The sequence below is a fragment of the Carlito syrichta genome, unplaced genomic scaffold (genome assembly GCF_000164805.1).
Source record: "Carlito syrichta isolate Samal-C Ts95f unplaced genomic scaffold, Tarsius_syrichta-2.0.1 Scaffold311833, whole genome shotgun sequence".
Classification (NCBI taxonomy): domain Eukaryota; kingdom Metazoa; phylum Chordata; class Mammalia; order Primates; family Tarsiidae; genus Carlito; species Carlito syrichta.
Genome location: NW_007255929.1, coordinates 475,677 through 487,270, shown reverse-complemented (window position 1 = coordinate 487,270; position 11,594 = coordinate 475,677). Strand labels below are relative to the sequence as shown.

At 40.6% G+C, this 11,594-nt stretch overlaps 1 protein-coding gene across 3 annotated transcripts in view; it reads left to right on the top strand.

Moving 5' to 3' along the window:
- LNP1 (leukemia NUP98 fusion partner 1) overlaps window positions 1-5,080 on the top strand; it is a 47,385-nt gene extending 42,305 nt beyond the window's left edge. For 2 of the 3 annotated variants that reach the window (XM_021718112.1, XM_008069152.2), the window contains one exon: window positions 2,195-2,766. In XM_021718112.1, the coding sequence (XP_021573787.1) occupies window positions 2,195-2,341 (147 nt within the window). In that variant the 3' untranslated portion in view covers window positions 2,342-2,766. Of the gene's footprint in view, window positions 1-2,194; window positions 2,767-4,896 lie in introns of those variants that run through there. The other variant, XM_008069153.2, reaches the window with a different exon arrangement.
- The last annotated feature ends 6,514 nt before the right edge of the window (window positions 5,081-11,594 follow it).

Sequence of the window (11,594 nt, the reverse complement as noted above, 5' to 3'; positions counted from 1 at the left end):
AATCCATCCAAGTTGTTGTGAAGTCCATATGTTTGTCCTTCTTTATGGCTGCATAATATTTCATTGTGTATATATACCACATTTTTCAAATCCAGTCCAGTTTTGATGGGCAGCAGGGTTGGTTCAATTTTTAACTTTTGAAACTCAAGAAATCTTCTCACAGTCATATATGGTAACTAGAAACCAGTTAGGCATTTATAAAATCATTTTATTTATGTCAGTTTTTAAAGAGTACATTATAAATTTTATCTTAATGTAAAATTAAAGATACTTTTAAACTTTCCTCTTTAACAGTCTACACATTTTTCTAAAGCTAACTACATTAAAAAGTGTGGTTTGTCAGCAAATTTTAAAATGATATATGTTATCTGTGTTGGGGGACTGAATGTATACTAATATCTATATTTAAATTTTACATATTAAATAGTTTGGCATCAAAAGGAGCTTTTGTGATTTGATCATGACCAGCAATGTTAAATTCTTTCATTTTGATATTTTAAAACTCAGTTGGCTTATTTTGATGATTTTCCCATACTGTTTCTAAGTGAAGTGACAAGAAAATATATTTTGTATTGTTATTTACAAGCATTTCTCAGACAGTCTTTAGTCTCAGTAAGAAAAAAGTCAAATTAGAAATAATTGTCACTATGTTTTTTTCTTTCCTGTACTGTTTTGGTAAGTATTAGAGACACCCGTGACTGCTAAATATGAATTTTGATCAGATAAATATGTGATGAATGCAGGGAAAATAACCTGGAAGCATGTTTTACAGAGCTAGTTCGAATTTTAATTTCCTTTATACTTGTGTCTCAGCTTCATTGTTTGTTTTGCTTTCTGACTTTAATCGATGGGCCATTATGAATAGAAATGAAACAATCTGACATTGTAGAGTAACTGACACCACTGCAGTAACCAGGCACCTCCATGATCCTCAACTTCCAAGGCTGAGTGATGACCTTGGTCATATGACTACCAGGCACCACGGCATATGTTCACTTGATAAAGACACTCGGAGGTTTCCCAACATTTCTAGTTCTAATAGAGGAGGCATAATTATTTTACTTGTTTATTTTTTAAAAAGTAGAAGCATAAATAAATATCACCACACTTACTAATATCATTTTTCTGGTCAGTAATTCCTCTGAAAGGCACTCCCTGGCCATAGAAACTAAAGAAGCACCTCTCCCCCAATAGTTTTCTGTCCTATTACCCTGTTTATAGCTATCAATGCACTCATCACTATCGATTATTTTTCCATTTCCTTTTAGGCTTATTTATTAATTGTCTATCTTTCTCTATGTAGGTGTAGTGTCTAGAAGGAGGATCCACTTAGCATCATTCTTCCCGATCCTAGCCCCCCTCTGCTCCCCCACCCCGCGTGCATCCTGTTGTGTTGGGGACGTTAATCTGCTTGGATGCCTTTCTTCAACACTTCATTCTTCACACAGTCCTCACATCAAAATGGAGCACAGGGTCAGGCTCAGTGGCTCAGCCTGTAATCCCAGCACTTCGGGAGGCCGAGGCCAGTGGATTGCCTGAGCCCACGGTTTGAGACCAACTCAGGCATTGGGCGCGATCTTGTCTCTACAATAAAATCAAAAATTAGTCGGGCATGGTAGCATGGGCCTGTAGTTCCAGGACATTGAAAGGCTGAGGTAGAAAAATCGTGGGAGCCCAGCAGGTCAATGCTGGGGTGGCTGTGAGCGTGCCACTGCACTCCAGCCTGGACCACAGAGTGAGACTCCAACTAAAAAAAAAAGGAGTGCAAATCCTACTATTAATGTAATTTAAAATGTAATTTAAGGGAGTGAATGCAGGAGGTTAGGATCATTTTGTGTGTGATATCCCTTGCCACTTTCCTTTTCAAAAAGCAGCAGGATTTCCTCGTGTCATGAAATCACATCCCTGAGCCCCCAATGCCATGAAATCACATCTTATGTCAGAGGCAAAGAGTCCCAGTCACGCGTGGGTTGAGCTTCCTTCCCAGACCGTCTGCTGTTGCCCAAGCTCCTCTATTCCTTCTCTCTGTGACTAAAACCTTTAGCAACACCCTGAGGTTTATGCTAATTTATTTCTAGAAACCAAGATGTGGAAGTCTGCTAAATGATCGGGGATTTTTTTTCATGTCTGGAGAAATGTGGGGTGTTGTCAGCTGCTGGTGCTTCTCTATGCTTTTCTGGTCCTTCTGTTTCAGGGACCTGAGAGCAGAAAGGAGAGGCATGAGAGAGAATGCCTGAGGATGGAGATAAAGTCCCGAAAGAAAGCGGAGGAAGAAAGGAGCTCCTGGAAAGAACATGGAGAAACACACATGGCTCCTCTGTTGGAAAAAGGGCCCGAATAGTACGTGGTTTCCACACCATGACATCAGACACTACTGTTTTTTTGTTTTTTTGCTTTTTTGTTTTTTTTTTGTGAGCCCTACAAACGATTTCAGGATGGGGTGGGGAGGGAAGGTCTTGGGGTAGGGAATCGCAGCTATAAAGATTGTCTGCTGATGCCGGGTGATAGAAGCAGGCAGGGCTTGCAGCGGCTCTCCTAGATGACTTGCTTCATACTCCAATTCCTGTTGACGTCTTAGTTGAGAGTGTCATCTACTTTGTTGCCTTTTTATGGGAATAAGAGAATAAAAGGTATTTTAATAGAATAAAGAAAAATGTGAAAAAGTAATAAAAAGATATTTAAGGAGCCACCCACCTTAAATATCTTTACCAACCCTTCTTCCTCGTCAACCTCAAAAACCGTCTGAAATAAAAGTCATTGGTGTGACTCAAAGTGTACTTTCTTATTCGAAGTAATTATATAAGTATGTGTAATGGCCATCATCTAAGGAGAACTGGTAATTAACATGCCAAGTACTGTGCTGAATGCTTCAGTACATCATCTAAAATATCCTTATCACTCTGAGGTGGGGCCTTGTATTGTCTCCAGAGACACAGAGCCAATAGGAAGTCCATACATAGATAGCGAAGTTGGCTCACATGATTATGGGCTGGGAAGTCCCAGATAGGCCATCTGTAAGCTGGAGAACCAGGGATGCCGGTAGCATGGCTCCACCCAAGTCCAACGGCCTTGGAGCCAAGGATGCTGGTAGCATAGCTTAGTCCAAGTTTGAAAACCTCAGAACCAGGGAAGCTGATGGTGTAACTGTCAGTCTAAGGCCAAAGGCCCAAGAACCTGGGGATGGAGAAGGGGCACTGGTGCCAGTTCTGAGTTCAAAGGCCAGAGAATCTGGAGTTCTGAAGTCCAAGAGTGTTCTGGCTCTGGAAGAGAGAGGGCCAGCAAATTTGCCTTTCACCTGCCTTTTTGTCCCATCTAAGCCTTCAGTCAATTGGGCGGTACCCACTTACACTGGTGAGGGTAGATCTTGCTTACTCAGTCCACTGATTCAAATGCCAGTCTCTTCTGAAAATATCTGTATGGACATACCCAGAAATGATGTTTTTCCAGCTATCTGGGTTTCTCTTAATCCGGTCAAGCCAATGCATAACATTCACCCTTACAAACTTATTCTTTTCTTCATTTTCTGGTTGAGGAAGTTTAGAAAAAGTTTAGTCAGAAGTTCAGGAAAATTCTGAAGCAGGCTGGTGTGGTGTGGCAGAATTAGGGCCAGAGCTGAGTTTATACCGATGCCAGAGCTCATTCTCCTAATGCGAGACAGGACTTTCCTTCCCTTTAAAAGCAGGTCCCGACTTAGTAGTCATGTGATGTGAGTATGAATGAGTGAATGTGAGTGAGAATAGCAGGAGGGAGGAGCTTACAGTTTTAGTTATATGAGTGAAGACTGATTCTCTGAGGTCAGCTTTGTGCTCTGGGTTTTAACTTGATGAGATCATACTCTATTACTATTTTTTTTTCCCTAGAAGAAAAGATACAGGCATTCTCCAATGCTTTTCCTGCTTATTCTTGATAAGAATAAGGTCTTGGATCTTCAAATGCCCAAGAGCAGCTAGATTCTCCATTTTGCAAAGAAGAAAATTTCCCCAAACTACTATATGCAACTAATACCATAATTGTTTACTTATGCAAGACACTAACTTAGACCTAGACAGTAGAAAGAAGGAAAGGGAGCAAAATAAATTAAGAGAAAAACAGTGCAAATAAAATAAACTATAATGATCTTGACTAGCATTCTTTCTACATCGTTTGTCTTCATCCATTCTGGATGGGTATTTTCACATGACCTTGTATTTATTTGTTGTTTTATTTTATTTTAGATTATGAGGGTACATGGGCAGGTTTGTTGCATGGGTATATTGCATAATGGTGAGGTCTGGGCTTCTAGTGAACCCAGCACCTAAATAGTGAACATTGTACCCAATAGATAATTTTTCAACTCTCACCCTTCTCCCACTCGCTCCCGTTTTAGAATTCCCATTGTCTATCATTTTCATCTTTATTTCCATATATCCATTATTTAGCTCCCTGTTATAAGTGAGAACATGTGGTGTTTGATTTTCTGTTTGTGAGTTATTTCACTTAGGATGATGGTCTTCAACTCCATCAATGTTGCTGCAAATGACACAATTTCTTGGCTGCATAATATTCCATGGCAAATTCCATTTTTTAATCCAGTCAACTGTTGATGGACATGTAGTTAGATTTCATGGCTTTACTGTTGTGAATAGTGCTTCATGTGGCCTTTTAAACACAGTATTATGCTTTTCCAAACATGTAATGAAAGATGAACTCAAGCTCTCATGTAGTGACTCTCGCCTATTATTTGCCACCACTGGGGGCGGGAGGGGGTGCGGGTAGGAAATGAATCCTGACCTGGCATTGAGGTCTGCTTTGTTCTGCAGTCATGAGTAAGGCAGTTGTTTTTCTGCCCTTGCTTTGTCTTCTTTTCAGTCCTGCTATGGTAATGTGGGTGGACATTAACGGGTCTCTGTGTCACAGGATCTCCAAGACATCCATAGGTGGTCAATAAGGAAGTCACCGGCAGTCACGGGCAGTCACGGACAGTCACGTGCAGTCACCAGCAACATCTCCAAGGAAAGGATTTAAGCCAGGACTCTGGGGGGCCACGAGACCACACTCACTTAGAGGGTAGGCCCCCTCCCTGTCTGTGGGGGGGGTGAACTTTTCTTAAATAAATCTTTTCTTCTCTCACCTTTATGTGTCGCAATTCTTTGCATCTGCTCGGTTCTCTGGGTTGCCAGTGCACCCTTGCGGGTTGCCAGCCCCGGTAGTGGTGCGCGCCTCCCCGCGCCTCTCCACCCTCACCCTGTCGGTCCGTACCCTAATAGCTACCCGAAACTTAAAAATTATACATGTGTCTCACATTATATTTCTATTAGAAGCACTGATCTATGCCCTCACTAACTCTCAAACCTCTTTTTGTATTACTTGAATTTTATTTTGTAAGTTTTACTGAGTTTGAGATGCGTTGAAATTTAATTATCCAAAGTATGGGTTAATTGGCCTAATACTAGTTAAAGTATTTTAAATAAAGTTTGTTATATCTGAATCTGTCTTCCCACCTTGCCTTCTTTCTTCCTCCCCCCTCCCTCCCTTGTTTCCTCCTTCCTTCCATCTTTTTTCTCCAAGTAAAAAATGTTTTCATCTTTTGCTATTCTCTCCTGTGCTGTAGTAAACCTTATGTATGTTTTATCATGTAGTGCAATGATTCTCTTACATGTCTGTCTTCCCATCTAGACTGTGAATGCTTAATGGCAGGAACCACATCTTAATTATCTTTGTGCCGCCCAAACCGAATAGGTGCCTATCCCATAGTAGTGACTCAAAATAGTCAGCCCTCTGTATCCGAGGTTTCCACATCACAGATTCAACCAACCACAGATAACAAATATTCAAAAGGAAAACCAAGAAAAATAATGTATATAAAACCCAATACAGTGTAACAACCATTTGCATAGCATTTACATTGTATTAGGTGTTAAAAGTAATTTAGAGATGATTCAGTGTATACAGGAAAATGTGCACAGGAGAATGTATACACACCCGCTTTGCATCACATCCTGGATTTTGATATCTGCGGGAATTCTGGAACCAATTCTACAGCCAAAGGGATGACTGTATATAGTTTGAGGGTGCAACTCCAAACAATCAGTGTCCTAAAACTCAAATTAATTCTGCCCGTTTTAGGAAAGACGTTGTCACATATTACTCTCTCAGGATAAAAAACTATGTTTGTAGTTAATATTTTCCCTCCTAAAATGGAAACTTTTGTGCTTATAAAAGTAATATCAGATACATTTTAAAATAATGGAGAAGCTGGAATGTGACAGCCCCGGGAGAATGCTGTGTCGGAATCATAAACGATCCACAGCTCCGCACGGCTGTCGAGGCACTGCGGCGACTCCACTCTAGGGGGCAGACTCGCACCGGCATTGGAACGGGCGGTGCAGGACGCGAGCCGCAGGGTTGGGTCAATCGTAAAACCACGCGTTGCTGCTGCTGCTGCTGCTGCTGCTGCTGCTGCTGCTGCTTTTTTTTTTTTTTTTAAATGAAAGTCACAGTTTTATTTTTGCTCTTAAAAATTTGCAAATCGGTGTATACATTAAATGCCATCAATCACGAAATTCTTTAAAAAAAATTTTTTTTTGGTTTTAAAGATGTGAGGGTACAACTCAGGGCTAGGTCTACAAATGGTCATTGTACAGGTCAAGTTTGGGCCTCACTTTCTCGTTGCTTTCAAACGGAGGGAAGGCAGCATCTCCTACCACAACCTCCCGAGTTGGGTAATTTTTATGACGTATTAATGTATTTAAAGGTACTCAGGAAGGAGGATGACAAGCCGGTTATCTCCATGGGGCATCAAAGTACAGGGAGGGTTTAAGATACCGTGCGGATGATTTACATGTGGTACCACGGGAAATTTTAGACTGGGAAAGTGAGGGACCGTAAATTCTCATTTTCTGTCTTTGTATTATTTAACGTCCTATTCTAACCTTGGATTATGTAATTCCATGCTGGCTGAATTCCTGCTGTGGCTTTGGAGCCAGTTTATCATATTAATTGGCTGAGCACAATCCTATCCCATCTGCCCGAACAGAGATGTGAGGAAAAAATGGACAGTGAACTACAAAAGTCCTCTGTGTTCTCCAGTTTGTGCATGTATCTGTGCCAGCAGCTCTCCAGGGCCTTAGACTCCAACATCTGGCCACGCTTGCTGAAACTGAATCTACATTGGCTTGTGAGCTCTGAGTCTCTCCCTTGCTTACTAACTGCCAGGATGCATTTGTTCATTCAACAATGATTTTCTTGACTGATTTCAGTGCACTGGGGATAAAACAATGCACGAAACAGAAAGTCCATATCTTTGAGGAGCTCACACTCCACTGATGAAGATAGTAAACAAAAATCAAAGAAATAAAGCATAATGTCACAAAGAATAAGACCTATAAAATGAAATAAAAATTTAAAAGCCTCTCTGATGAGGTGACATTTGACATGAATGAAATGAGAGGAAAGGACTCCAGGCAGAGGTGCAGCAGTGCAAAGGCACTGAGGTGAGAGCCTACGTGGATTCATTTACAAATGGCAAGGTAGTTCTGGCCAAGCATGCAGTGGAAAATGAGGCTGGAAACTGTCAATGCTGGGCAATCTGTGGTCTAGGTGGCTGTTATTCTAAGTGCCATGGGAAGCTACAGAGTAGGTGAATCACCGGATCTGATAATTTTATGGAAAAATTCACCACAGGGGCAATATCAGATATACTCCCATGCCATCTTCCCCAAGTTCCATTATTAGTCACTGATAGCTCTGTGGCAGAGAGTTAAAGAAGAGTTTTTTGCCATGGGAATAAAATGAGAGTACTCTCCTAAGTTGAGACTATTCTCTTGGCAAACATCACGGTGCATGGGCAGGCAAGTTGAGTGAATGAAAGAATGAGTGAATGAATCGACAACTGGTAAAAGGGAAACCAGACTATTTGTGGGCTCTGATGATCAATGAAGCCATTTCTGAAGTATTATAAACACCTTGAAATGGTTTCCTCTCCATTTCCCTCATTCGTGGATATTTACCAAGGGATACATGTACTGCAGTATAATAGTTGCTGTGGGGGACACCAAGTTGGATGAAACACAGTCTTGCCCTCAAGGAACTTTACTTTTAATTGGGAAAACAGCCACACACACAAAGCAGAGTGCTTAAATCAACCTTTTGATGGAGTGATCAAGATACATAGGTGTCCTTTGGTATCTATGGGTGATTGATTTCAGGACCCCCTGTGGATACCAAAATCCACAGATGTTCAAGTTCATTATATACAAGTGTGTAGTATTTGCATATAAGCTACATACATTCTGTATACAGTTGACCTTAAATATATAAGCTTGAACTGTGCAGGTCCACTTAGAAGCAGATTATTTCAATCACACACAAATAGAAAGTACATTATCAAGGAATGTGAAACTTGTATATATGGAGAGCTGACTTTTAGTGTATGTAGCTCCCATAGAGCTGACTACAAGTCCTGAGTACAGCTTTTGGTATACATGGGGTCCTGGAACCAATCCCCCTTGTATCAAGGGACAATCATACTTTAAATCAGCTCCAAATTACTTATAATACCCAATACTATGTAAAAGCTATATAAATACTGTATGATTTAGGGAATATGTAGAGAAAAAAATGTCTGTATATGTTCAGTATAGACACAACAATTCATTGTTTTTCCAAATATTTTTAATGTGGATGGTTGACTCCATGAATGCAGGACCCAAAGATACAGAGGACTGACTGTCTGTGGTCATACCACCCTGAACGTGCCTGGTCTTCTCAGAAGACTGACTGTAATAGACGCTGCATACCAAAATTTGGAGCTTTACAAAATGGATACAAGACTGAAATGTAAGGCCTGAAACTATAAAACTTCTGGAAGAGAACAGAGGGAAAATCTCCTGGACATTGGCCTTGGCAATTATTTTTTGGATAGCATACTAAAAGCTCAGACTATAAAAGCAAAAATAAACAAATGGGACTATCAAACAAAAAATCCTCTGCCCAGCAAAGGAATCAATCAGCAAAATAAAATGGCAGCCTACAGAATTGTGGGAAAAAATATTTGCAAACCTTATATCAATAAGGGGTTAATTAAACTGCCATATGAAGAGGTCCATGTGGAAGGAATTGAGGTTAGCTTTCTACTAACAGTCTTTGAGGAACTGAGGCCCTCATTGCAAAAACCTGCAAAGGACCAGGTACTGTGATTCATCCTTGTAATCCCAGCCCTTTGGGAGGCTGAGGTAGGAGATCACTTGAGGTCTGGAGTTTGGGACTGAGTAATATAACAAGACCTTATCTCTACAAAATATATACAGATACACAAACAAACAAAAATATGCAAAGAACTGAACCCTGCCAATAGCCTTGTGGACTTGGAAATAAATCCTTCCCCAATCAAGCTTCAGATGAGACTTCAGGTCTGAGTGCCAACATGGTTGTAGCCTTGTGAGAGACGTTGAAGAAAGCACCCAGCTAAGGTAAGCCAGGATTCCTGCCTCACAGAAATTGTGAGCTAATAAATATGTGTGGTTTAAAACTGAAAAAGGGGGTTAATTTTCAAAATGTATAGAGAACTCATGCAACTCAATAGTAGAAAAACAAATAAAATTTAAATATGACAAAAAACCTGAATAGATATTGCTTGAAAGACAATATAAAAGTGACCAGCAAAAATATGAAAAGATGCTCAATATCATTGATAATCAGAGAAATGCAAATCAACACCACTATGAGATACCAGCTCACACTCATTAGGATAGCTGTTGGGGAAGGTGTGGATAAAAGGGAACCCTTGTACATTGTGGGAGTGCAGATTGGTACAGTCATTGTGGAAAACAGTATGGAAGTTCTTCTAGAAATTAAAAATAGAACTGCCATATGACCCCAAATTCTTCTTCTGTGTATTTACCTAAAGGAAACGAAGTCACCACCTTTTAAAGGTGTCTGCACTCCCATGTTCATTGCTGCATTATTCACAGTAACCAAGATATGACTATTGACAGACAAATGGATCAAGAAACTGTGGCATACACACACCCCCCACACACACCCACCCCCACCCACCCCCACAGAATGCCATTTAACCTTTAAAAAGAAGAAAATCTTGTCATTTGCCACAACCTGGATGAAACTGAAGGATATTATACTAAGTGAAATAAGCCAGACTCAGAAAGAAAAACATGGCATGATTTCACTTTTATGTGCAATCTCAAAACAAAACAAAAGGTCAGATATTGTCTATAGAAGTAGAGAATAAGACTGTAGTTACCAGGGGTGGGGGTTGGGGACAGGAAGTTGGGAGATGGAGATAAGAGAATTCAAAGCAGCAGATACATAGAATAAACAAGTCTAGAGAGGTAATGTACAACTCGTGGACTGTCGATCATAAAATTGTTCTGTATTTGGGATTACTCTTACATGAAGAGATTTTAGCTGCTCTTACCCACAAAAATAAAAGCAATGGGTGATGATGTAAGATGATGGATATGTTAATTTGCTTCACTATAGTAATCATTTTACTATTTATATGTATCCCGTAGCATTATGCTGTATATCTTAAATATACACAATACAATTTATTTTTTAAAAGTGAGGAGTTTGGATAAGGAAAACAGAAAGACAGTTTTCTATGAAGGAAGACTTACACTGACACCTACAACTAGGGAGGGAGGAAAAAGAATGAAAGAGAGCAGGCCACATTGGATGAAATGTTTTGTATGTTTATTTTCAGTAAGGAACGGAAACCAAGACCTCTTAAACAGATGGGAGTTTCAATGAGTAGCATTCAATTAAATGGATTGTAAAGGGAGACACAGAGGGAAACGAAAGTGGCTTCACAGTCATATGCAAGTGTTGAAGTGCAAGACGCAGACACCACTGTTAAGGACATGAGACCCCAAACCAGCGACCGGTGCATCCTCTGCCGTCTCAGGGTGGGGTGTCTGGCTTTCCTCAGTGCTGACCTATCGTCTCTCTCTCTCTGATGCACCCCAGCACTAGTGAACGATGAGCTTTTACTGAAGAATTTGTGAAGAAGACAGACAAGATAATTTAAGTCACATTTCTTGATGTGAATTCTACTTTTTAAAAATCTCATGTTGTGCTTTCCCCCCCAAGTCCTTTTGCCATCTGGGTTCTAGGTTCCCACTTCACCTCCTTACCATACTTTATTTTAAAGCCTTTCTCTATACACAACCTACCACCTTGATTTTCTTTTCTTGTATTTTTTTTTTTGAGTCAGGGTCTCATTCTGTCACCCAGGCTGGTTGCAGTGGCACCATCACAGCTCACCACAGCCTCCAATTCCTGGGTTCAGATGATTCTTCTACCTCAGCCCCCAATTAGCTGGGGCTATAGGCACACACCACTATGTGATTTATTATTATCATGGATTTTTTTGTAGACACAAATTCTTGCTATGTTGCCCAGGCTGGTCTTGAATTCCTGGGTTCAAGCAACCCCTCCTGCCTCAGCCGGTCATGGTGGTGCACGCCTACAGTTCTAGCTACTTGAAAGACTGAAGCGGAAGGATCGCCTGAGCCCAGCAGGTCTAGGCTGCAGTGGCTGTGAGTGTGCCCCTGCACTCCAGCCTAGACAGCAGAGACTCCTACTGAAAAAAAAAA